At 40.5% G+C, this 27,419-nt stretch overlaps 1 protein-coding gene across 7 annotated transcripts in view; it reads right to left on the reverse strand.

The window, feature by feature from the left end:
• Nucleotides 1-27,419, reverse strand: part of NEK5 (NIMA related kinase 5) — a 44,842-nt gene that overhangs the window by 2,297 nt on the left and 15,126 nt on the right. For 2 of the 7 annotated variants that reach the window (XM_073002350.2, XM_078380544.1), the window contains 21 exons: nucleotides 23,376-23,515; nucleotides 21,570-21,666; nucleotides 20,049-20,146; nucleotides 18,742-18,825; nucleotides 18,570-18,640; nucleotides 16,754-16,840; nucleotides 16,396-16,450; nucleotides 15,551-15,751; nucleotides 14,914-14,980; nucleotides 12,543-12,679; nucleotides 9,723-9,919; nucleotides 8,671-8,737; nucleotides 8,303-8,422; nucleotides 7,417-7,500; nucleotides 6,005-6,112; nucleotides 5,297-5,377; nucleotides 4,098-4,169; nucleotides 3,391-3,514; nucleotides 1,751-1,873; nucleotides 763-900; nucleotides 327-438 (listed from right to left, as the gene is read on the reverse strand). In XM_073002350.2, the coding sequence (XP_072858451.2) occupies nucleotides 327-438; nucleotides 763-900; nucleotides 1,751-1,873; nucleotides 3,391-3,514; nucleotides 4,098-4,169; nucleotides 5,297-5,377; nucleotides 6,005-6,112; nucleotides 7,417-7,500; nucleotides 8,303-8,422; nucleotides 8,671-8,737; nucleotides 9,723-9,919; nucleotides 12,543-12,679; nucleotides 14,914-14,980; nucleotides 15,551-15,751; nucleotides 16,396-16,450; nucleotides 16,754-16,840; nucleotides 18,570-18,640; nucleotides 18,742-18,825; nucleotides 20,049-20,146; nucleotides 21,570-21,666; nucleotides 23,376-23,492 (2,240 nt within the window). In that variant the 5' untranslated portion in view covers nucleotides 23,493-23,515. Of the gene's footprint in view, nucleotides 1-326; nucleotides 439-762; nucleotides 901-1,750; nucleotides 1,874-3,390; nucleotides 3,515-4,097; nucleotides 4,170-5,296; nucleotides 5,378-6,004; nucleotides 6,113-7,416; nucleotides 7,501-8,302; nucleotides 8,423-8,670; nucleotides 8,738-9,722; nucleotides 9,920-12,542; nucleotides 12,680-14,913; nucleotides 14,981-15,550; nucleotides 15,752-16,395; nucleotides 16,451-16,753; nucleotides 16,841-18,569; nucleotides 18,641-18,741; nucleotides 18,826-20,048; nucleotides 20,147-21,569; nucleotides 21,667-23,375; nucleotides 23,516-27,419 lie in introns of those variants that run through there. The other 5 variants (XM_078381274.1, XM_073002365.2, XM_073002359.2 and 2 more) reach the window with 5 other exon arrangements.

Below are 27,419 nucleotides of genomic sequence, written 5' to 3' on the forward strand. Positions count from 1 at the left end.
ACTCAGCATATATCACCTGTATTATCAGTTAACTCTCTTAACATTTTTATTGTAGTATGTTAAACATGAACTGTAATTTGGGCAGGTCGTCAAACAACTGTTTGTTTTTTTACCTCATGCAAAGCAAAAGTCATTCCAATTGTAAGCATTTTCTCCTAGATACAGTGTTAAACTGTTGTGGTTGCCGATTCTTCGCATGCAAAGTCTTTGTGGACTGACCACAAGTCTTAAAATGTGATATACCTCAAAAGATACTGAGCAAGAATCTTTATGCTAACCTTGTGCAATAAAAGGAATCTGAAAATGTATTCGCAGCAACGACTTACGTGTCATCGTCATCAGATCTTGGATCAAATCTGTCTTCATCCACTTCAACTGCAGAACTCATTTCTGTATCAATTTCATCATTTTTAGGAGTCTGCAGGTTATCTGTCTTATCTAGAAAAAAATATTTTGTTCAATTGGCTTTATTGTCATTTTCATCTAGCATACCATCTTAATTCAAGAGCAAAGAAGAGTATGAATTTTTGAGGTCAAAATAAAACCCTTTACTTGTCACCCTAAGGTTGATGGTTATGTGGCCACTTGGTGTATTTGGGGCTAAGCTCTTTCCTCTAATGGCCTTCAGTAACTATTAAGAGGACTTGGGAGCAGTCTGTATAAAACCGTATGGAAACAACTACATTTGTTATTGATAATACTATGCTGTTGCAATAAATATAAATCTCAAAAGTTTTATATTGAATAGGAAATTAAGCTTACTGAGCGCTTCACCTTGGAATAAAGTGTCACCAGAACATTCTGCTCCTGCTAACATGTTCATTAATGTCCCAGGTGATTCTTGCTTCCATTTTCTCCTGATTTCAGGCAATCTTGAAGGCAGCATGATTACCTGGCCCACTGAGAAAAAGGGTACATTTACTCCCTGCATACTGACATAATACTCATGTAGAAATAGTGTTACTGCAGTTCACCTCCAAACATCAGAAACCTTCCCATCTGCTTTCCTTCTGTTCTCGTTCTCTTGCCCCTACAATAATATTTTCTCCTAAGTATTCTACTCCTACTTTGGAGGATCCAAAGTATCTCCAGCTCTTTATGATCCATTTCAGGAAACTGTTCCTATTGAAATGTATACAAGCTGTGAAGACAGGCATTTTGGGAGAGTCTGCAAAGGCAAATCCAACCAACAGTTCTGTTTTAAAGTTACATGTGTATGGATATGAAAGCCTGAACATAACCCCTAAGTGGAACCATTGATTCTTTGTGAAGTAGTTACAGTAGGACCCCCCTACTGTATCTTTGGGAGCAAAGTCTTTTCTTGGTTAAATTTCTTAACCAAGAGGTCTGTAAAGAGTGGAGGTTCAACTGTTCCAAAACATTAATGCTCTGTCAGACAAAAAGGAACTAGAGAGGGTCTGCCAGGGGGCACTTGTACCACACAAATGGCAGAGGGGGAGGGGTCCCACCAAAAGACAGAGGGAGGGAGTTCAGCTCTAGAATGTTCCAAGAACTGGCTCTGTGCAAGCGCAAACCCAAAGGTGTGATCGACAAAGACCATGATGAAGAAGTGAATTATCTAAGGTTACACCACTTCCAGCCCCCTGAGTGCCCATGGCTGAGCAGGAATTCAAAACAACAAGGTCTCCCGGGTATAGTATTCGCTCTTACTAACACACCACAATGAGTATCACAGTGTAGTTATTCCCTTAAGTCAGTACAACAATGGAAACATTTTTACAAAGGCCACCTTCTTCCATGGTTGGGCACACAGAGGTAATATCTGCCTTCTCTAGAAGATTGAGGAGAGTTTGTGGAGCTGAAGCTTTCCAGTGTTTTCTGGTTTCTGTGGAATCGCCTTCACGGTCAACAGCTAAGTAGAAAGAAGATATTTTAACATGTTTAATTTGAAAAAAAACCCAATACACGTGATAGTTATGATACAGTGGATATAAAAAGTTTACACACCCCTGTTAAAATGTCAAGTGTCTGTGATGTAAAAATACGAGACAAAGATAAATCATTTCAGAACTTTTTCCACCTTTAATGAGACCTATGAACTGTACAACTCAGTTGAACAACAAACTGCTTCACTGTGGGTATGGTGTTCTTTTGGTGATGTGCAGCGCTGTTTTTTGTGCCAAATATCTTTAGGAATTATGGCCGAAAAGTTCAACCTTGGCTTCATCAGACCATAACACTTTTCCCCACATGCTTTTGGGAGACTTCAGGTGTGCTTTTGCAAAATTTAGCCGGGCTTGGATGTTTTTCTTTGGAAGAAAAGGCTTCCGTCTTGCCACTCTACCCTATAGCCCAGATATATGAAGAATACGGGAAACTGTTGTCACATGTACCACGCATCCAATACTTGCTGGATATTCCTGAAGCTCCTTTAATGTTGCTGTAGGCCTCTTGGCAGCCTCCCTGACCAATTTTCTTCTAGTCTTTTTATCAATTTTGCAGGGACGTCCAGTTCTTGGTAATGTCACTGTTGTGCCATATTTTCTCCACTTGATGATGACTGTCTTCACTGTGTTCCATGGTATATCTAACGCCTTGGAAATTCTTTTGTACCCTTCTCCTGACTGATATCTTTTAACAATGAGATCCCTCGGATGCTTTGGAAACTCTCCATGGACCATGGCTTCTGCTGTTGGATGTGACTAAGAAAATGTCAGGAAAGACCTACTAGCACAGCTGATCTTTATTTGGGATTCCTCAAAGGCACTTTAAATAATGGCAAGAGTGTACTGAGTCCTACTTAACATGAGTTTGAATGTGATTATTTACTGATAAACACAGCTACATCCCCAGTTATAAGAGGGTGTGCACACAGATGCAACCATATTATTTCAGTTTTTTTACTTCCCTCCACCTAAAAGATTTCTGTTTGTTGTTCAACTGAGTTGTACAGTTCATAGGTCTCATTAAAGGTGGAAAAAGTTATGAAATGATTTATCTTTGTCTCATTCTTTTACATCACAGACACTTGACATTTTAACAGAGGTGTGTAAACTTTTTATATCCACTGTATATGAAGGGCCAATTTATACAAGCTTCCCCTGCCTCGCCTCACCCTACCCCACAGTATGTGACTTTCTGGCAGAGATCTTGCACTAAAGTTTTGCACAAAAGTGTTCCTATCATGGATTGATCACATACTGTACTGATATATGGCCCACCAAACACTCACACAACATGTTGAGCCAATACATGGTAACTGAGCATCTGGGAACTATTTTCTGGCCAAAATGAAAAACAAACATAGTTCTGTGAGTACTAAGCAATATATGTGTACCTAATACTATTAACAGACAGAACATATAGGAGTGCCATTACTCATTATTAAGGACAGCTCATAAATAAGTCTAGTGATTTCAAGAGACATACCCAGTTTCCAGTGGCATACTTTTTCTAATGCTTTGTCTATGTAACTGTCATCATTGTCTATCAGGTTTTTCTTAAGGCAGTCTCCATCTTCAAAGGTCAAGGTGTCATTGAGCTTATCATGGTCCTGAAATCAATCAAACAACCCTTATTGGGAACTTATTTAACCCAAGCACAATACTTATCTTCCTCCAGGACATTTTCTTCAAGACAAATAAGACAAATAAAGGATTGCAGCAATATGATTGATGGGCTCAAGTGCAATCATTAATTTTGGATTATGTCATACGGTGTCCGAAACACGTATACCTGTGTTTCAATTATAGCTACACCTAAACAACCCATGGAATTTCTTTATGAACCCTTAACTCCTTCCAAAACTTTCCTTCAGGAGAAAGACACACTGATACAGAATATTTTATAGCTATCATTTTGAAAACTGATTTTGGAACTACAGAAGTCATAGCCTTACAAGCTAATTCAGGGAGCGAGATGTGCCTTAAGCAAAGACATCTTCTGTGTCTTGTAGGCTGCCCCCTATATCCCAAAGGAGGGACACATGCAGACTGTTTTTCTTCTCTGAAACGGTTGGCAGGCCTTTACAAATGTGACAGTTTCTCTGTTCCAAGCAGGCAAATTGTATGTGTAAAATGATGCCCATGTGCACGAGACAGATCACTAAATTATATGTAACAGTCCAAAATTTATACCTCTTTTTCTTTCTGGACATTGTTCACATCTGGAATATCAGCTTTGAAATCGATTTGAAATTTAACACCTCCCTGGAAAAAAAAATTAAATTAACATTTCTGGGTTCTATTCAATTTTGTTGCCTTTGCTGGTGGAACATTCTTTAAGCCAGCAGAGGTTTCCATGAGCAGAAGGAGGAAACAAGATTATTTTTCGCAGATTCCACCTTCCCAAAGCAGCCTTTGGCTTTCCTCTGGCCCCAAATCTATGTTCCTACAAACACAGGAACCAAGTGTACCTCCAACTCAGTTCTGTCAAGACTGACTGGCAGAGGCTCCCCAGGGTTTCAGGTAGGCACCTTTCTTAACCTACCAGGAGACACCAGGCATTGACCCTGGGACCACCTGCATGCAGAGGAGATGTGTTAGTTATGCTTCCCTAGGGTTGGAGAACATTTTGGAATAGCACAGGGGTAGCATGCAAGGTTGCTGAAGAAACAGTGAATGTGTGAAAATCACCTAGTCTCCAAGAAACCTCTACTGCAGTGGTACCCAACCTTTTTGGCATCGTGAACCGGCTGAGCCTCTGAGGAAGGTGGGGCACTCCCATGTGCACTCTCGGGCAAAGCATTGGGGTGTGTGTGTGCAAAGATGCATGCGTGAAAGGGTAGGGGAGCGCTCACACCGGTGCTGGCACATACGCGTGTGCACAAAGCAGCTGTGGGGAGGGGAGTGTGTGGGGGGCAGTGGATCAGGCTGCAGACTGAGGGCTGAAGACCTCTGCTCTACTGGATCAAAAAGCCTCTTGTCACGGGAGATAGAATTAGATATAAACTTCAGCATTTCGATAAACTACAAAATTACATCTCATTAAAAAAACACAACCTTATGCTACCTCTCACTACCTGTCTAATGCTTTGATTATGGTTCCTGTTCTAGGAAAGGTAGCAATTCATAGCTGTGTTCCCATTATTTCCCTCTCCCTTCCTGAAAGGCTTTGTTGAAAGAAACAGAGACTTAAAATAAGTTAATGGAGAAGAGGAGATGTCACTCTCCTGTCCCTCACAGGTTTTGACAAGTGCTAATTGCCACAGAGCCTCATGAAACTTTGTTTTCAAAGCTATCAGTATAAAAAAAGAAAAAGAAAAAAAGGTCAGTCTGAAATAATGTGATATCTGTTAATATTAAAATGCTGATAATGAAGTATATAAATACTGAACCTTTGCTTTGTGTTTTACTTCAAAAACATTTCTCTCCTGCCAGTTACGCAGTCCAATCTGTTCTGTGTTTTGCTCCATATCCTAAAAGGGAAAAATACGGTTTTGACAGACACATCCAGTCAAGAAAAGGGCAGACTTCTGTTATATTTTTACAAATGGATAGGCAACAACATTACTGTATGGAGTTTTAACATAATTTAGGTTAAGCAGATATAGCATCATATTCGCGAAGGCTTTCACAGCCGGGATCTAATGGTTGTTGTGGGTTTTTTGGGCTCTTTGGCCGTGTTCTGAAGGTTATTCTTTCTAACGTTTCGCCAGTCTCTGTGGCCGGCATCTTCAGAGGACAGCACTGAAAAAGAGCCCGAAAAACCCACAACAGCCATTAGATATAGCAGCAGATTATGCATAATTTATAGGAAAACTGATTCCCATCAAATGACACTCATGAGACCTTGTTTGTATAATGGGGCTTCTGGCTCCATTCCTCCTCACTCCAGCCTCCTACAGCAGATCTGGAAGTTCACTGCACCAGCAATGTCTATTTCATGACCACTAGATACAGTCTGCAACCCTATATCTGCTAAGATTAGGTGCAACAACAAAATCCTTGCAGTGATCTTTCAATCCTATATTTTTCACCATAATTAGAGACACTTCAGCTATCCCATTGCAACACTGCATTGCCTGACACAAAAGTGCTGATACCTGGAATGGTTCATTTTTCTCTCCGGGGTCATCATCAATAAGAACAGCATGGTCTTTAGTCATCCGTGGCTTCACAAGATAGGTTTTGTCTTTTATATTTTTATTCTTCTGTAAGACAGCAACAGTTTAAAAGGTCAATTAATTACACATTCTCAACTCAGCAAATGGAGGCAGAAGCAATATAACACAAATTGTATCTTTTCTGCCCTGCAGTCTGTAGAATTTAGAATGTTATAATGAAATGGGAAGATTAGTGAAACCCTGAAAATGACATATAGTCTCTTCACATGCACTGAGAACTAAACTATTAAAATATTAGTCTAATTCTGGAACAATTACATTAGTTTTTCCTCTCCCTAACTCTGGCTACAAGTACAAGTTCACTCAATTCAGACACATTTTAGGAAAATCAATGTCAAAGTATTAGGCTTAATACTCTTATAACATCAATGATTTACAAAATGCATTCCCCACCCGCGCCCCATTTTAAATATGTTCAGAGGATGTCCAAGAGCTACAAATAGTTCTTCCATGTAAGCAATGAGTTAGATCTGGCAAAATTGTCTAGAACTGAAATCCTCCTTTTGTTAGTTGTTTACAAGGAAATAGCTGCACTAATGCTTTGCAAAAGCACCAGAGAGTCTTGGGACACCTTTAAAACTAACAGGTTTTATCTAGTTAGCATGAGCGTTCCTGGAAACAGCTTGCTTACTTGAATGCATGAAGTACACTTTTCAGGCCAGAGCTATATATGCATTCTACTGCTGGTTATAGGAGGCTTTTGATCTACTACAGCAATCATTCTCAACAGGAGCTATATGGTCCCCCTGGGGGGGCCCTGGCACATTTGAAGGGGCCACAGACTGCAAACAATTTTCCACAAACTGCCTTATAAGGTTCATTATGCAACCTAATTTAGCCTATATTTCTTTCATATTGTGTTTATGGCCATGGCCAAAAAAAAAGGTTAAGAGTGGTTATACTAGAGCTTCTCCACTGCATGAAGGGGGAGGGGGGGAGAATGCTCGCCAAAACAATGCCATCTTATTATGTTTTTTTAAACTGTAACTGTGACAAAAATTCCACATTTACATTTTGTAGACAGTAGTCTATGAAAGTTCACACTGAAATACGTCCTTCTGTTTTTATTTCAGACAAGACTGTACTGTACCATCTGGGGCTCTAGTGTAGTGTATATTCTACTAAACAAGGGTCCTGTTTAGCAGCGAACATAGTAATGACACTTACAATAGCTATCCCATAAGCTCTCTTTCAACCTCTCTTTACATTTAATTACATTTTATTAATGAGTTTATTTCAAAAAATTAACCCTTTTCTTTTTACTTATCACATTGTCAGTTCTTCACATACTAGAAATGAAGGTATGGTACTCTTGACACAGGGGAATTTACCTCTTGTGCTTCTGCTTTAAGTTTAATCTCATGCACTTCACTGTGATATTGTTGACGAATTTTCTGTAGTTGTTCCAGATATTCCTGTTGATTATTGTTAGATTTAAAACACACACACATGTGCACACAGAGTTATTATCAGAAACTACACTTGTTATATGGCAACATATGAATTAACACCACTCTTTTATACCTGTCTAATCAAAATCTCATTGAATTCCAAGGAGCCTTTACTCAGGGAAGTAAAGAAACAGAAGGGCAATTTACAGCAATATTTAAATACACACAAAGATAATGAAGTACTTATTGAACAGTAAACTACCATGCCTTCATTTATTCACCACAGCCTTAATCTCCTTCACGTTTCAGGATGGCAGGGAAACCCAAGTACAGAAACTTTGGAGATTTTGAAAAGCACAAAGTAATGTGCACTTTAAAGATTTTGAAAACCTGCCTAAATCAAAGTAAGACACCCTGGGAATTGCTAAACCAAGAGGTAACACTGACTAGTTAAATAAATAGCTAGTTCAACAAATAAACACTTCAGCATATCTAATATAGCTTTTTGGAGCCCAGTTAAGAATAGATGGGACAGCATTATTTATGAATATCCAAGAATTTTATCAACCGAATAGATGGCTCCAGAACTTAGGAAAAATATTTCTAGCTAAATGAAAAGTGTACCATCATTGTCTCTAACACCTTCCTCACTGCAAAAGAAACATGTGCTAAAGATTTCACAATAGCTATTTTATCCAGATCCATCCTGGCGGCTGAAGTATGTGGGGGGACATGATTATTTTATACTGTGTCCTTCACTCACACCCAACTGAAGCACTGCTAGTCCTGATCAGGGCAAGTGATTGAGACCAGTCCTCTTTCTCACCTGCTCCTTCGCTTCATTTCTTTGAGCAACAGCTTTTTGATAGGCTTTCATTTGCTCTTCCTTTATCTCCTGATTCTGTCTCTGATCATAATGTGGATCAGCAGAAGATGGACGCAAACCCTATTAAAACATGAAAGAATTTACAGTATAAATATAGAGGTGACATCTGAAGAAGGGTCTCCTTTTCTGAATTCACCCTGCTGAATGGGGAAGTCAAATGCATGAAATCTTAAGAGTTAGATTGGTTTTTTTTAATGTCAGCACATTTTCTGAGTACTCCAGTGGGATTTCTTCAGTAGCTAATTCTGGGGCTATCACTGTTTATGTGTTCAACTCTGTTATTTAAAGGTATATTTAAAAACACTTACAAGTTGCTTTTCTACTTTTAACTTGTACTGCTGGGCATTGTATCGCCTTTGAAGATAGTCTGCAGGCCTGAGCGAAAAAGAAACAATTCAGTAAAGCACAAGCAGAAGTGTGGCATTTCATGTGTCACTACTAATCTCCCATAGTAAATGCTACCTAACATGAACACTAGATTAAAACTGATATCCAGGTACTGTATTTTTCCATTTATCTCTCTCTCTCTCACTCTCACTCTCTCTCTCTCTCTCTCTCTCTCACACACACACACACACACACACACACTTACTTCTAACCCAAAATTTAAGAAAACTTAGCTTTGAGGATTCAGCCTCTGGGCTCAGAACACTCAGACATTAGGAATCCCTGCTGAATCTGAGCCTACAGGCTCCACCTCCAACGGGGTGTGTTCCAATTGGTTTGTTCCGCATCAGCTGACATCACTTCCATAAGGCTCATGATCAGAGGAAGCTAAGACTCTTGACTGTAGGAAGCCTGTTGGCACAGGCAAGGTATGTGCCGTTTTGTACTCTCCTCGGCTATCTCCACTTACTTCTGTGTAAAAGACGTCCCTAAATTTTTAGTGTAATGATTTTAGGAAAAAGTAGCGCCTTATACACAGAAAAATACGGCAATTGCTTATAAGATTCAAGTCCCACTGAGCTCAAGTGAGTTTTCTTTTGAACAAACATGCATAAGATTGTGTTACATAATATTAACTGGTAAGTATAGCTTTTTCACACTGCATTCCTCTTTATGAATAGCTGATGCTCTTTCCAAATAAAGACTAAACTATTGTGTTTGTACCACACATCTTGCAACCTACATTGCAGACTAATTTTGTCATGCTTAATTTTATTCCATAGTCAAGTTCAAACAAAAGCACTCTAAATTCAAAGGGGCATACACACATTTAACTGTCTGCAATATTGAACTGAAAACAAAAATGTGAAGTCACTGGGAAAAAAAGAGAACCTCACAAGTACTTGTACAGTAAGGAATTCCTATGTTAGAACCAACAGACATATTAATAAGTCCAAGAAGAGAACATCACTACCAATGAGGTGGAGGTGGTGGTGGTTCCTGCCCTTTTTGCTTATAGTATTCTTCCATTCTTTGGCCAATAAGAGGATGATCTTCCTGAATCAATGGTCTCTCCTGCAAGTTTGCAAGTTTCATATAATAATGGCCATAGTGCCCACACATTCTGGCATCTTCTGGTTTTCCACAAATCTTAAACTTGGGACTCCTGTACTGAAAACATATCATACGCGTGACAATTATGAAGACTATAAATCCAGTACATTCAATCCAAATTGTTACCAATTTTCTATTCATATCATTAAAGCATGTCCCTTGCTAGGCTCAGTGACTGGTCTTTTTGGAAAGCAAGCACATTCAAACCTTATCAATACATGTTTAAAAGATTACTAAGAATCCTATTCAGGATGTTCTACTAATCCTTCTGAGAAAGACTGAACGTCACAGACAAAAAAAAAAGTTCTTTACCTATTTTCTCTGCTGCAGTTAATGATAGCCCAATTCACATAGTATTATGCTAAAGTTCAATTACTTATGCCTTTTATCAAGCCATTTTTCCTTTATATTTGAAGTGAGACCATCTGCCATACTGGCCTGCTAAATGCTGAAACACCTTAAACTAAAGCTTCCTGGCTGTCATTTAGGGCAGCTGACAATCTACATTAAACAATCCAGTTAAAATGACGAGTTATACGTCTCTTAAATCACAGTTCTAAATGTCTGCTAAGCAGTACTGTTTTTAATATAGGTTATTATTATAATATTGCCTATTTTAATGTTTTTAAAGTTTTAATACTGTACGCTGCTCAGAGACCATTAGTAATGGTGCGGCTAAAAATCTGGTAAATAAAATAAAATACAAACATTCAGCAGTAAAAGACAAATGAGACATTTGCTTATTCTACAACAGTTGCTGAACATACTTTTTAAACTGGTGTCTAAAATATAAGCATGTGAGGGATGACTAGCTTTCTAATGGAAGGGAAATCCATTACAAATATGCTACTACTGAGAAAACCTTGGCTTGTGTGCTAGCCCTGCAGGCTACACTACTCATAAACATTATTTCCCATATACCCCTGGCTCATTCTTAACATACCCTCAGAGCAATTTGAAAGGGAACTGTAGCATTCTCCATTTATTAGATCTATGGTTCATGTTATATTATGTAATGGTTTATGAATATTCATGTTGCTGAGAGGTGGAGCCAAGAGAGATGTTATAAGAGGTGGAGTCAGAGAGTCAAAGAGTAGTTTGAGTCAGTAGAGCAGTGGTCAGGGAACTTTTTTACCTTTTATCCCCCCCCAAAAAATATTTATATACACCAACATTACCCCCTTCATTTGAAAGGAAGGATCTCGGTCACGCGTGGCCAGTCGAACACCATCACAGAAGCCTCACTGCCTGTGCCCCGGCCTCCTCTTCCTCTGGCGGGCAGCTTCCGGGCAGCCATCAAAGACCAGCAGGTGGCATGCTCGCTGTGGGCACCTGACGGTGCCTCCCACTCTAGCACCAGCACCGGCGGCTGCGTCGGGCCTCAGTGCCAGGGCTCCCGCAGGCCTCACTGTCGAAGCACCGCAACAGCTGCCGCATGGACGGCAAGAGGCTCCTCCAGGACTGGCCAGCTGGCGCTGAAGGAAGCCGCGCGGCCGGGTGAGCATCACTGCCGCCTGACGGGCTCCTCCGGGAATGGGACGTAGGGCAACGGCGTCCTGGCGCTGAGAGGCTGAGCCTGGCCCAGGCTGCCACCGTGGCCGCACCCGCCCCCTTCCGCTGCAATACACCTCTCCAGACAGTGGAAGGAGAGGCTTCTCCTGGCCGGGGCGCTCTGGCCACTTGCCTCGGCCTTGCCCTCTGCCATGGCCAGCCCCACCACCACTGCCTCGGCTGCCCTGTCCCACCGGCTGGGGCCCGTCCCCAGCCGCCATCCGCTGTGGCTAGATTGCAGCCAGGCCAGAGAAGGGGGTGGGAAGGGGCGATTGGGCAGCCAGGGATCCCCCCTCCGGGCAGAAGAGGAGGAAAAAGAGGAGGAGGAGGAGGGAAGGGGATTAGGACCATGTCCTCATTACCCCCAGGGTTTTCATTTTTACCCCATTTGGGGTAATTTACCCCTGTTCCCTGACCACTGCAGTAGAGAAATGTAAGAGTCTGGCAGTAGAGAAAAGTCAGAGAGAGTAATAGAGTGTGTAGTTTGGGAAATTTAGGTGTGATTAGCTACTGAAGATATTTATGAATCTCTGTAATCAATAAACTAAAGTTTTATTTGAAAGAACTTGAAGTGTGGACCTGAATCTTTCTGAAGTAATGGTGATTTAGAGATCACCTGGTGGCAGCAAGTGTAAAAGAAGAGAGTGTTTGCCTTCGTGTGCTCAGAGGCTTGAAGGTCAAGCAAGGGGCATGAGTGTGGACGCCATAGGCACATATGCTTTTTTATACTAACAGTGTGATTTGGATTTCAAGTTGTATAATATAGCAAAGTTTGAGGTGCTGTGTCTTTTGCATAGACAGAGATTTAAGGTCAAACGCATCTTTACCTCCTATCCTTAATATCCCTCTTGTCATTAAAAAACAAAATTAAACTAAAAACTGCTACAGGAGGTCCTAATCCAGTTTCAGATCTCCCACATCTGCTATCATTTTAAAAATAAGAATAAAGAATTCCAAACTTAGCATTCAATTTTTTTTAACCTTACATATGTTTTGATCCTCATTTAGTAAACAGCGTTTAATCATACCATCAACTGCTGCATCACAGAAGCACATGACAAGGAAGTAACAAAACCAGTATCCATTAAACAATTAATACTAAAAGAACACAGTGAAAAGTTTTCATTACCTGGCTAATAGGATCTTGGATTTTTGAAGGAGATCTCCATTCATGTTTATGTAACAATCCTTGTTTTAAGGGAAGCATCCCCATCTTCAGTTTTGGAGAATTAAGATTGTGGAGTCTTGGTTTCTGAACTTTAGGAGCTTAATAATACAATTAAAAACAGTTTATTTAATATTTCTAACATAATGGGTTTCAAAGAAATGTCGGATTGCACTCTACATAAGAAACTGACTAGAGGGTAACACAACCACCTTTTGCTTCAGTTATGACAGGCATTTCTCTACTGTGAACCCCCACAAGCATAGGAGTAAACACTGAACTGGGAATCCTATGCTTGCCATCAAACATGCAGCTTCAACATGAATGTGTTGTGCCTGGAAAGAACCACCAAGTAAGTTTAAATATTTAATTTTCAAAATGTATGATTTCTTTTGAAATAAGTGACCAGATTGTTTTTGCTTCCTCCTTTACTACACGAATGTCTGATTCTGTCTTTTAAAAGGCAGACTATTTAGCAGATACACCATTGCTGAAGGCAGAAGTGTACCAAGCACTGTTGTTCTACAGTCTGCATTTGATTCACTGAGATACAACAAATTCTTTTGTAGTCTTGGCTCAACAGCAAAAGCACTTATTTGTTTCCAGTACTTTTGCTTTTCCTCTCAGATATCTGTAAATCGCAATCTTTTTCAGAGTAAGAAAATTAATGGTGTAAGGGAACGGAGGTACTCAGACATGATTTTTTAAAAACATTCAATTTGTCGCTGTTAAACTGACCAGTGGAGGGAAATTTGTACAGCTTTATGAACATTTCTCAGTGTTCCGAGGTCAACTGCATAATATTAAAAAGATGGACAGAAAATACTGGTAGCTACATATCCCGCCAGAGGTAATGTTTCCTTTTATCTTTCCCACCATTGTACTCTGCCTCCATAGACTGCAGGTTGCTGAAGTCAGAGACTGAAATCATGTTTAGTGATGTATTTCACACATTTAGCTAAAATATCCTGGGATACAACTTGACAGCTAATGTCAGGGACAGCTATCAGCTGGCTCAGACCCTTCCATTAATGATATTTCAAGGATGCATATGTGCAGTGTGTTATTGATGATCTGCACCGTGAACTGGCAATACACGGAGCCCACCTTCTGTTACGCAGCTACAGAGCCCACCTCCTCAGCTCAACACAAGACATTTCACAAGAATGTCTATAACAGATCCTCAACCACAAGGTGGCTATTCCACCTTTATGAACCAGCTAAGTGAATCAGAAGCTTGAATTCATTCTAGTTGTGAACAATATATGAAAACCAAGTTCCATTTTACTGGAAGTAAAGTTAATTCTGGCTAAAGGAATTTCATGTTCTTTGACGGCTATACGTGCTGCTCCTACTTCTCACGTATAACATTCACAAAACGGTATGCTATCTTGAAAACATAACTCTCACAGTCCTATCCACCAAAAGCTGCTTGCTTACGTTCTCCTGTTACTTTGCTTTTTCCACAACTGGAAAGGTGCATTCTATGATGCTACGTGCACTTATGATTTGAGAACATTTCTATATTGCTTTTCATTTTTAAAAAATATAAAATCGGTAAAATACAATAAAACTAGTTTGGGGAAAATATTAAAATTATTAGATGTAAATAACAATAAAAATGTTTGGGGAAATAAATAATTTCAAAGACATGCCAGCAATAGTAGGTTAGGAATAGGCAGAATCCTCTTATGCCAGCAGAAATCCCCTTCCGCTGGCAGAGATCTCTTCTGCTCGCTTATCTCAGAGGTATGCTGCAGAGATATGCTAGCAGAGCTCCTCTGACAGCTCAGATCTGCCACCCGAAGAATGAGAACAAAATGGAGAAATGGTAAGGGAAGGGAAAATCCAATTACTGTCAGAGTCAAAACTCCTTTTGCCTGCAAATACAACCAGAACGCAAGCACAAAGTTAGACCTGGCCTAGGGAAACTCTTAAGTAATTTCTAGATTCCCTAGGGAGGGCTTTAGATTCAGCACAGTTTTTACTATTTTAGTGTCAGGTCAGACAGCCTTAGGCATCTTGGTTAGTTAGGAGACCACTTCAAGTCTTTAGGTGGCCGCAGAAACACACCACACTAGGACCCCATCTAATTTTGGGGTGTGTCACTCCATATGGTGGGTGTTGCAATGCAAAAGGCCCTTCCCTTCATAATGACCAAATGAACCTCAAAAGACACATCCTACTCAGAGTATAGGTCTACATCTTCAATTTTGGAAATTTGTCTATTTATCTCAGAAGAAACTTCAATTTAAAATATATTTCCTACGCAGAGTCAGTATTATCGTGCTGTTTTATGTTTTTTTAATAAAAGCTTTATTGGCCAACAACTTACCTGAAGACAATGAAGCCATTGGTCTTCTTCTGTGAAGGACAGTATGGCTGAATTCTTCCTCCATGATCTAAAAGCAAATATAACAAGAGTATGTCTCGTATCTGTGAGATATTTCTATGGTGCAGTGAATAATGATTTCCAGAGTGGTGCAGCAGATAGAGTGATGGAGTAGGACTCCAGAGAACAGAGTTTGAATCCCCACTCAGCCATGGAAATTGACCTGCAAAGTGGAACTGATAAAACTACTCCTTAAATATCTCACTTACCTTGAAAGCCCTGTTAGGGTCACTATAAGACAGTTCTGACTTGACAGCACAGACCACACTGTTAATAGTCATGCTGTTAACTCATTCTGGCAACTCAAGGCATTAACAGAATGAACTCCTTGCCTTTAGCGTTCTCCTAGGGAAAGGAAGCATAGCAGCAATTTTCAGTAGCCAGTTCAGCTCCTCAGGAATAAATCTCCAGATCTTATTGTGCATATGGGTACAAGGGGCAAAGCTAAGGAGATACAGTATATTTCTCCTACAGAGGGAGGAGGAGGAGGAAAGAAGTCCAATAACCATGGGAAGAGGTATGAATTCTTGTTCTTTAAATTCAGCCTCAATGCACCTTTCTTGCCACAGCAGATACTCACCTCAGGGGGCAAATACTTCCTTATTTGCTTCTCCAAGAAAGGCTTTCTTAAAATGGAGTTGATAGAAGGTCGATCTCTTGGAGATGTTTTAAACAACTGAGATATTAGAGCTCTTAGTTCAGATGAATACTTCATAGACACTGGCATGAAATGGCCTCTACAGATCTTCAGCACAAGCTGGGGCAAATTGCTGCCTTCAAACTGTCATATTAAAGTGAAGTCATAAACAGCAAACCATCAGCGTGACCAGAAAAGTTTAAAAGCACTAACAGAAAGTAGAAGATGAAATTGGTAAAAGACCAGTCTTGCCCGTATTTAATTGACAACATTAATATGACCAACCCAGCTCTGATGTTCCCTTCCCTGAATGCTCTCTCCTTTCTTTATCTCAAACACAACCTTCGAGGTGGGCAGTCTCTCCACTCATATTTATTGCAATGTTGGAAAACTGTAGACAACCTGCTGCTTGAGAATCTTAGCTCTCCAAAATACTGGAGCCCTGATGTAATTACAATGAAATGAAAACTTACAAATAAAATAAAAATTAGCTTTCTTTCATAAAAGATTAGAACAATTTTAAAACCTAAAAGCCTGAGAAAATAGTAGCATCTTTACTACCTGTCAGAATCTAAATAAGGATGGTGTTAGCCTGACTTCCCATGGGAAGAAGCTCCTTAATTGAGATGCTGCTTTAGAGAAAGCCCTGTCTTACAGAAAAAGGCCTTACACTTATGATTCTGACAGCTATCATTGGAACAACCCAACTGTTCAACTAGCAGATCGTATTGCTGGTTAATGTAATATTCATTAATGGAATAATATTTTATCTAATTATATATACTTACAGGGTGCCTTAAAGTACAGAGCTCATATAACACACAGCCAAGAGACCACATATCACTAGAAGCGAAATCAAAGTATGAGGAATAATTAAACAGAATCTAGTAACAGAATGGGAAGTATTTATCTCAACTTTGTAGGAAATGAAGTAATTGATAGCCTTACATTACTTTATTTATGTAATCCTCTAATGATACTATGAACAAAAGTGAAGTAGGAAACTACTGCAAACGAGTCTTTCAAAGCAGAAATACGACAAAACGTTTTATAACCATTTGAAAACCATTAAACTTCCAGGGTTTTATGAATTCATTTTTCATTAAATGGGGTAAATATATCAGCTAGAAATACTCTAAAACTTACGTTTTATTATTGTATGGTCTGTTCTCACAGATCTCAGGTGATAGGTAATATGGTGTTCCTACACATGTCTGGGCCAACTCCATGGTACTAGAGAAACCAGTTGTGCAAAATAATGTTTTTGAACAAAACCATCTTGAAAGTAGGACATTTGGCAAGAAGAAACAAACTACATATATAACTAGAAAAAGTTTCATATCAAAAGAGGTTAACAGAAGCTACATGTTAAAAAAAAGAGATTCAAACCATTTTTTGGACACTAAAGAAGCAAAGTACAGCAACATCCCCCAACCCTGATGCCCACCCACATTCATTAATCTAGCTCCCATCATTCCCAGCTATCATGGCCATACTGCTTGGGAATGATGGAAGCTGTATTCCAACCTACCTCAAGAGAACCAAAGTGTGAAAGACTGAACTAGAATAAGAAGCCATGAATTTCTATTAAGTGATGGAAAGCAACAGTGACATAGGGCAATTGCTTTTCCAAAATCTAGTTCAAACTGCTCTCAAATAAGGGGGGGGGAACATTCCTACTGTCAAGTTATGTCAGCATTACTCATCTGTGCAATGGAAATACATGTTTTGTAATATAACTAGAAAATATCACAGATCAGCAGTCTGCTAATGAAATAAGCTGCGGTTAGATGTTTTCCAGGACATCTTTCTTGATGGATTCCTGCCTGAAATTTTAAAGCCTGCTCTAAAATCAGTGCTCTGTCACGCCACATTTAACACATAGCTGATGTACGTACAATGGCTAAAATGAAAATTTGTGATAACTGCCCCAAACTACTGGAGAGCAGTAAATTCTTATGTCTTTCAAGTTACACGTCAATTGAAAAATGCAGTGGTTGATAACATGCAAAACGTCTTGCCTTCCTAAAGCTGAGTAATTGCATACATATGTGCTATAGAGATCAGTGCAACTGCAGAAGAAATACACCTCAAAAAGAATGCTCCAGATAAAGAGCAAGCTTCAGGTATCATCCTGAAATCACATTCATTTTTTTGGCTGATGAATGAAATACTTGCAGAAAGAAAAGTAAAACAAGACATGAAGGCATGGTACACCATGTCGCACAGTTGAGCATTCAGAGTTTAAAATGTCTGTATCATACATCCTCCTTAAAGGCAACAGAACCTGATCTAAGAGATAATAACTTCTAGAAAGATGGAAAACTGCAACATGAAAAAAGTCTGATTGAAAAGTTGTAAAATGAAAAAAATTCAGTTCAGCACTAATCCATGGAAAGCTCTAGGCTAAGCTAAACTCAACATAGAGACAAAAATGAGTTTTGCAATAAGGCATGTTTTTTTTAAAGTAGACATTTAAAAATTGCAAACATCAGTTGCTAGGGTATGCAATTATTCTCAGAACCTCAGGAGGCAGGAAGTGGAGTTTGACCATTTCACTCCCTTCAGTGGTTCGGACTAAAATTGTTCATGTGAAGACTCTACATTAGGAGGCAGTCCTCTGTTGGTGCCAGCAAAGGGAGACCATCTCAGTGAAAATACCAATTTCTGAGGAAAAGGTTGACATACAGAACTCACCTGTCGAGAGTCTGATAATTTAAGCAGAAGATTTTAACCCCTTTTCCTCATAAACTAGACAGGGAGAAAAGGAAGCAAAGAAGCCAAAGTCTCTTGCAGCTCATTTTTGTTAGGATGATACTGGAACTAGTAGGCCAATCTTTTCTTGTTCTGTGGACTTTTCAATATATAGGCCAAGTTTGGAATTAATTCACCTTTTCCAGAGGTAGCACTGAAAAAAAATAATATGCAGACTCTACTTCGCAGAGGCTGTAATTACGCTTACTTGCTCAGCATTCTTGCAATCCCAAAGTCTCCAAGTTTAGCTGTCATTCCATTGTTGCTGAGAAAAATGTTCTGCAATCAAAGAAAACAATATGCTAAGGTAAAAGAGAGGAAGAAACCTGACTAATGGAAAAATTACAACTCAATAATGAAAATCTATCTTCAAGTATTACCTGCGCTTTTATATCTCTGTGAAGAATTTTCCTATCGTGTATATGCTTTAGGCCTAATGAGATTTGCACAAACCAACCCAGGATCTACAAAAAAATATAAAATGCCAACATAGTACAGTACAACACACAGGCATTCTTATTTCCACAGGAATAGAAGAAAAATACAAATCTTTCTTGAAAAAGTAAATGTACCAGTAAGAAATTATTAGATTGATTAGATTCAATCTCTTAAATATTAGAAAACAATAAAATGTAGGCTTCATTCCTTCCTTTCCCTTACAGTAGGAATTGTGATTTTAAGCCTTGTTCTTCACCCTTGTTATTCCTCCTCCTAATTTGATCACAAGTAATGCAGTCTACGATGCCAAAACAAACATTTGTGGGTCTGGACAGCTTATCATCAGCAAAAGCACAGAGGTTTCTGTAAGAGAAACCAATCTGTCTAAAAGAAGCTAAAAACAAACTATTTAACAACTCTTAAAAAAAAAACCTCTTTGTTTCCAAAACAGGAAAAGTTAGTTTTGAAATATAATTTCTACATTCTCCCAGCTAGCAGTCTAGCCATGGTGCCTAAGTTTGTTGGAGCGTTACTTGTAAGACTCAGTAATGTTTCTAAGTAGTGTACAGCTTTTATTTTCTGTAGTCTTCAAGAGGCTCAGTTTATGGCAGGTCTAGCTGCCCGAAATACACTCATCATCATAAAACTTGCATCCAAGTCCTCTGTTTCAGGCTTGGAAAGCTTAGTCCAAATTCTAAAATATATATCATAATGAATGTATAATTTAAAAAACAAACCAACCAATGTTAACCATGCATTTAATCCATTACAAAAATACATTGATGGAAGAATAAACCAGGCTTAGAATCACAGAGCTGTAGAGATGGAAGATCCCTCAAGAGTGATTGCATGCAATCCCTTGCTCATACAGATCTCCTTCGCCAATATGTTGCCCTCCAGATGTGCTGGACTACCATGTCTTCCATCCTGGCTAGCATACTTAGTTCATGCTGATTAGGGTTGTCCAGAACATCTGGCATGTACCAGGGCGGGGCAAGCTGAAACAAAGGAATGAACTGCAGATATTTATATACTCAGATATAACACATATAGTAGTAGTAGGCAAAATATACATTAATATTATTATTAGGGCAAATAAAATAAAACCTAGTACCACAATAGGAATTAAACAAAATGGACACCAGGATGCAGATGCCCTTATACTTTTCTGTGTCTGTGTGTATGTGTATGCACAGACAGAGTAGAAGAATACAAGTAAAGAAAGAAGTGCTTAAAAATGCAAACCTACCTTGTCTTCAGCAAACAGCACTCCACGTTGCATATTTATCCTCTTCATTAGGTCACCTCCATCACAATATTCCATCATAATATATAATTTATCTTTTTCTATGATAAAATATATTGGATTTTGACAAACATGTTTTATATATTCAATTATGAACTGTTATCACAGCAGTAAAAACAGCAATAGCAACACTGAATGAAACAATCTGGTATGTTGCTTATTTTTTAAATTTGATGAAATTCTCAAAGTCAAAATCCTTTGTAGTTTAACATCTACATAACAGAATCCTTTTACAATAACACTGCCAAGATATCTGTTGTGGAAGAACAATGTCATCCATAAAAACTCTTGCAGTAGTTGCGTCTCTTATTCTATGGGTACAGAGATGGGTAGTAATTGATCTGTCCTAAGATACACAGTGAACAGGGTGCACTGAAAACCTGCTTTAATATACAACAGGGAACCGTGAACTATACTTCTGGCTTCTCATACCTTCAACACCAAAGACCTCATTCTATGCATTAGGCTATCTCCAATAACCTACAGACTTCAGAGATTACTCCTCTTGATCTCCATCTCAGACAGAAAGATATGTGTGTGACATCTTTCCTCTTCTACGCAACTATTCAAGGTGCAGGAATCTTGTCTTCTTTTGCACCTGGCCACCTTAACCTCACCCTTCCTTCTCAATATACAAAGTTTTAGATGTAATGATTAGGATAATTAAAAGCAAAGAGAGGGATTAGAGTGTCTGTGCCTTCCAAAATTATAGCAGAAGTCAACATTTCACAAGGAGTACCCTTTTATTTATTTATTTATTTATTTATTTATTTATTCATTCATTCATTCATTCATTTGGATTTATTTGGTAGTCCTACAGGGAAATTTGTACCAGCCGAAATTTTTTCTTCCATGCAATAGCTGAAACCTAGCAATAAATTGCAACTAGAGTAGGCCCATTGAATCAGTGGGGATTTAGTGAGTCAGCTCCTCCATACGTTCCGTTGATTCAACTGGCCTACACTAGTTGTGATCTACGACTGGATTTCAGCCAAGGATTAACAGTAGAATTAGACTTAAGTTTTAATGTTCACCTGGGTGTGAGCTAAAGCCCTGTTAGGGCTGCAACTTACCGGAGCCCTAACAGGGCTTTCAAGATAATAATTTAATCCTGTGCCATCGAGTCAATTCTGACGTATGGCGAACCCTTCCAGAGTTTTCTGGGTAGAGAATGCCCAGAGTTAGTTTACCATTCCCTTCTTTGGGGAGGGAGAGGGCTGTGCAGCTATCTAGAGTGAGCTGTTTAAGGAAAGAATTTTAGCAGTTCCACCATCCCCAGTGAGGATCTGAACCAAGTCTCCTAAGTTCACAACACCCCACCAGCTATCCCATTTTTATCTAGAAACCCTAAACGAACGCACACGCCAATTATTTACAATTATTTTAACATCTCACTGGTGGGGGGGGGAATGAGTTCATCAATTAATAGAACACATGAGTGAATAGGCACGGATAAAATGAGACCTTGAAAGGAAGCGTAGAAGTCTACTATATTAGGATGCTTCAACCTGGCCAGAAGGGTAACTTCTTTCTGAGATGATTCTTTTTCCTTCCTTGGCAACTAAATTAATAATAAAAAAAAACAGTGAAGAAAAAGCATTTATTTTTAACTGGATGCGGTATTAAATAATACAATAAGGGAAAGGTTGTTTGTGTCACTTAAAGCACTATACTGAATTCAAATGTAATCTCTAGCACTAGACTTTAGAACGATCTTGCATGCCATCCTGAGCTCCTTATCTGTTAATAACATTTATAACTTACACTCTCTGTCTACCTGGTAGCTTGGATGAGGTACAGTGAAACTACTATAAAACCAAGAAACACAAGAGTAGAAATAATACCATGCAATAAAATCTATAAGGGTGCCTCAAGCTGGGCATAACATAACCAAAATCAAAATATTTTTTTAAAATGAAGAGAAGTGTAAAAACTCAATTATAAAAACAGAATTACATTTAATGTACATATGCCATAGTACAGCAATATCTGGCGTTTAAATTTATTATTTTATTTAGTCATTTCTTATTTTTAAAACGTACACTGCCTACTCATAACTGAAAATTTTAAATTTAACTTTAAAAAATAAGGTTTGTTTTGGAGTTTTCAAAGAATGTAAATTATTTAAATCATGTTTAGCGAGATATGTCCAATTTCAGAAGTTTTGCTTCACTTCACTTGTCAGGCTTTATTTATATCGATTACTTGATCAGCTGAGTTTTTATTAGTTTAGAAGAGGTAACTACCTTCAGTCTGTGCATGTATGGCCAAAAAAAAAAGTGTCAGGATATTATGAACCACAATACAGAATTTACCCTGTAGTACATGAACCAAAGTTTGCTAACAGGCATCCATCTCAAAACAGGTGTGCAGCCACAGAGTCAGCACATGAAGCTGATGCAATTCATGGGGTGACACATGAAATGTTACTGAACATGAGATAATGTCTGGGAGAAAACATCAGGTGATGTGCTCAGTGTCTGGTTGTTCAAACTATATAGGTGCTGCACACTATAGTAAAGCAAAGCGTGCTGCTTATATGCCGCCCCATAGTGCTTCAAGCACTCTCTGGGCGGTTTACACGTTAATTATACAGGCTACACATTGCCCCTCCCCCCCAGCGAGCTGGGTACTCATTTTACTGACCTCGGAAGGATAGAAGGCTGAGTCAACCTTGAGCTGGCTACCTGGGATTGAACCCCAGGTCGTGAGCACAGTTTTGGCTGCAGTACAGCAGTTTAACCACTGCGCCACGAGGCTCTTTTATCTATAGTGATTCGTGGAGTGTTGTGTTGGAGAGCTGCTGCACGAAATGCTGTCCATTCATTTGCTGAGAGTGTATCATTGAATCTGTTGACTGATGTACATAGTTCCATTGTGCATAGTCTGTAAATACACTGCTAGTGAAGGAACCTACTGTCTCCGTGAGTCTCTTTGCTGTCAACCTCGAAGACTAATTTGTCTTGGAGTCATCTCTCACACAACAAATCTTGAAAAAAATGTCTGGAGAAGTAGACTTATCCATGAAAGCTCACACAAAATTTTTCTCTTATGTTTTACTTTGTTTTGTTTTTGCCTGACATGAGTTTTTATTAGTGTCTGTTTGATGTGTGTACATGTTCCCCAGATGACACTACATCTGATTCCGTGTCATGAGATGCACACATAGATACACACATTGATCTGTCCTGAGATATGCAGTGAACAAGATGCATTGAAAACCATTTAGCAACATGACCAAGGATATGATAAAAAACAATGGTGATCTACCTTTGTTAAACTGATCTCCTTGATAACACAATGTTGATTATCCTCCTTTCTCTTGGCTAGAAAGACTTTGCCAAAGGATCCCTCCCCAATCATCTGAATTATTTCATACTGATCCATGGTGTATTGTTTTAAGGAAACATCTGCAACACAAGGAGATTGTAGTGATGAACATTTATACAAATAAAGGTCACCCTTAATATGCAGGAACTGATATGGACATTCTGTCCACAAGGTGGCCCTTAATATGCAGGAGTTGATCTGGACAGTCTGTGCAAAAGGTGGTCATTATGATGCAGGCGTTGATATGGAAAGACTGTGCAAAAGGTGGTCCTTATGATACAGGAGTTGATATGGACAGTCTGTGCAAAATGTGGCCCTTATGATGCAGGAGCCGGCATGGAGAATTCTATCCAAAAGGTGACCCTTATGATACAGGAGTTGATATAGACAGTCTGTGTAAAAGGTGGTCCTTCTGATACAGAAATTGATATAGACAGTTTGTCCTAAAGGAGGCCCTTATGATGCAGGAGCCGACATGGGCAGTCTGTCTAAAGGGTGGTCGTTCTGATGCAGGAGATGACACAGGCAGTCTGTCCAAAAGGTGGCCCTTATGACGCAGGAGTTGTTATGGACAGTCTGTGCAAAAGGTGCCCCTTATGATACAGGAGCTGACATGGGCAGTCTGTGCAAAATGTGGCCCTTATGATGCAGGAGGTGATATGGACAGTCTGTCCTTAAGATGCAGGAGCTGACTTTGGCAGTCTGTCTTAAAGGTGGCCCTTACGATGCAGAAGCCGACATGGGGAAATCTATCCAAAAGGTAGCACTTATGATACCGGAGTTGATATAGACAGTCTGTGTAAAAGGTGGTCCTTATGATACAGAAATTGATACAGACAGTCTCTCCTAAAGGTGGCCCTTATGATGAAGGAGCCGACATGGGCAGTCTGTCCAAAGGGTGGTCATTATGATGCAGGAGCTGACATGGACAGTCTGTCCAAAAGGTGGCCGTTATGATGCAGGAGCTGACATGGACATCATAAGGGCCACCTTTTGCACAGATTGCCCATTTCAGCTCCTCTATCATAAGGGGCACCTTTTGCACATACTGTCCATAACAACTCCTGCATCATAAGGGCCACCTTTAGGACAGACAGTGCATGTCAGCTCCTGCATCATAAGGGCCACCTTTAGGACAGACAGTCCATGTCATCCCCTGCATCATAAGGGCCATCTTATGCAGGGGATGCAATAGGCAACCTGTCCTAAATGTGGCCCTTATGATGCAGGAGCTGACATATACAGTCTGTCCTAAAGGTGGCCCTTATGGTGCAGGGGATGACATGGGCAGCCTGTCCTAAATGTGGCCCTTATGATACAAGAGCTGACATGGACAGTCTGTCCTAAAGGTGGCCCTTATGATGCAGGGGATGCAATGGGCAGCCTGTCCTAAATGTGGCCCTTATGATGCAGGAGCTGACATGGACAGTCTGTCCAAAAGGTGGCCCTTATGACGCAGGGGATGACATGGGCAGCCTGTCCTAAATGTGGCCCTTATATTGCAGGAGCTGACATGGACAGTCTGTCCAAAAGGTGGCCCTTATGATGCAGGAGCTGACACAGGCAGTCTGTCCAAAAGGTGCCCCTTACGATACAGGAGCTGACATGGGCAGTCTGTGCAAAATGTGGCCCTTATGATGCAGGAGGTGATATGGACAGTCTGTCCTTAAGATGCAGGAGCTGACTTTGGCAGTCTGTCTTAAAGGTGGCCCTTACGATGCAGAAGCCGACATGGGGAAATCTATTGAAAAGGTAGCACTTATGATACAGGAGTTGATATAGACAGTCTGTGTAAAAGGTGGTCCTTATGATACAGAAATTAATACAGACAGTCTCTCCTAAAGGTGGCCCTTATGATGAAGGAGCCGACATGGGCAGTCTGTCCAAAGGGTGGTCATTATGATGCAGGAGCTGACATGGACAGTCTGTCCAAAAGGTGGCCCTTATGATGCAGGGGATGCAATGGGCAGCCTGTCCTAAATGTGGCCCTTATGATGCAGGAGGTGACTTGGAGAGCCTGTCCTAAAGGTGGCCCGTATGATGCAGGGGATGACATGGGCAGCCTGTGCTAAAGGTGACCCTTATGATGCAGAAGCTGACATATACAGTCTGTCCAAAAGGTGGCCCTTATGATGCAGGGGATGCAATGGGCAGCCTGTCCTAAATGTGGCCCTTATGATACAGGAGCTGACATGGACAGTCTGCCCTAAATGTGGCCCTTATGATGCAGGCAATGACATGGGCAGCCTGTCCTAAATGTGGCCCTTATGATACAAGAGCTGACATGGACAGTCTGTCCTAAAGGTGGCCCTTATGATGCAGGGGATGCAATGGGCAGCCTGTCCTAAATGTGGCCCTTATGATGCAGCTGCTGACATATACAGTCTGTCCAAAAGGTGCCCCTTATGATGCAGAAGCTGACATATACAGCCTGTCCAAAAGGTGGTCCTTATGATGCAGGTGATGACATGGGCAGCCTGTCCTAAATGTGGCCCTTATGATGCAGGAGCTGACATGGAATGTCTGTCTTAAAGGTGGCCCTTAATATAAAGACGTTGATATGGATAGTCTGTGCAAAAGGTGGCCCTTATGATACAGGAGTTGATATGGAAAGTCCGTCATAAATGTGGCCCTCATGACGTAGGAGCTGACATGGACAGTCTTTCCAAACGGTGGCCCTTATGATACAAGAGCTGACATGGACAGTCTGTCCTAAAGGTGGCCCTTATGATGCAGGGGATGCAATGGGCAGCCTGTCCTAAATGTGGCCCTTATGATGCAGGAGATGACATGGACAGTCTGTCCTAAAGGTGGCCCTTATGATGCAGGCGCTGACATGGACAGTCTGTCCTAAAGGTGGCCCTTATGATGCAGGAGCTGACATATACAGTCTGTCCTAAAGGTGGCCCTTATGGTGCAGGGGATGACATGGGCAGCCTGTCCTAAATGTGGCCCTTATGATACAAGAGCTGACATGGACAGTCTGTCCTAAAGGTGGCCCTTACGATGCAGGGGCTGCAATGGGCAGCCTGTCCTAAATGTGGCCCTTATGATGCAGGAGCTGACATGGACAGTCTGTCCAAAAGGTGGCCCTTATGACGCAGGGGATGACATGGACAGCCTGTCCTAAATGTGGCCCTTATATTGCAGGAGCTGACATGGACAGTCTGTCCAAAAGGTGGCCCTTATGATGCAGGAGCTGACACAGGCAGTCTGTCCAAAAGGTGGCCCTTATGACGCAGGGGTTGTTATGGACAGTCTGTGCAAAAATGCCCCTTATGATACAGGAGCTGACATGGGCAGTCTGTGCAAAATGTGGCCCTTATGATGCAGGAGGTGATATGGACAGTCTGTCCTTAAGATGCAGGAGCTGACTTTGGCAGTCTGTCTTAAAGGTGGCCCTTACGATGCAGAAGCCGACATGGGGAAATCTATTGAAAAGGTAGCACTTATGATACAGGAGTTGATATAGAGAGTCTGTGTAAAAGGTGGTCCTTATGATACAAAAATTGATACAGACAGTCTCTCCTAAAGGTGGCCCTTATGATGAAGGAGCCGACATGGGCAGTCTGTCCAAAGGGTGGTCATTATGATGCAGGAGCTGACATGGACAGTCTGTCCAAAAGGTGGCCGTTATGATGCAGGAGCTGACATGGACATCATAAGGGCCACCTTTTGCACAGATTGCCCATTTCAGCTCCTCTATCATAAGGGGCACCTTTTGCACATACTGTCCATAACAACTCCTGCATCATAAGGGCCACATTTAGGAAAGGCTGCCCATGTCATCCCCTGCATCATAAGGGCCACCTTTAGGACAGACAGTCCATGTCAGCTCCTGCATCATAAGGGCCACCTTTAGGACAGGCTGCCCATGTCATCCCCTGCATCGTAAGGGCCATCTTATGCAGGGGATGCAATAGGCAACCTGTCCTAAATGTGGCCCTTATGATGCAGGAGCTGACATATACAGTCTGTCCAAAG

The sequence above is a fragment of the Pogona vitticeps genome, chromosome 1 (genome assembly GCF_051106095.1).
Source record: "Pogona vitticeps strain Pit_001003342236 chromosome 1, PviZW2.1, whole genome shotgun sequence".
NCBI classification, from domain to species: Eukaryota; Metazoa; Chordata; class Lepidosauria; order Squamata; family Agamidae; genus Pogona; species Pogona vitticeps.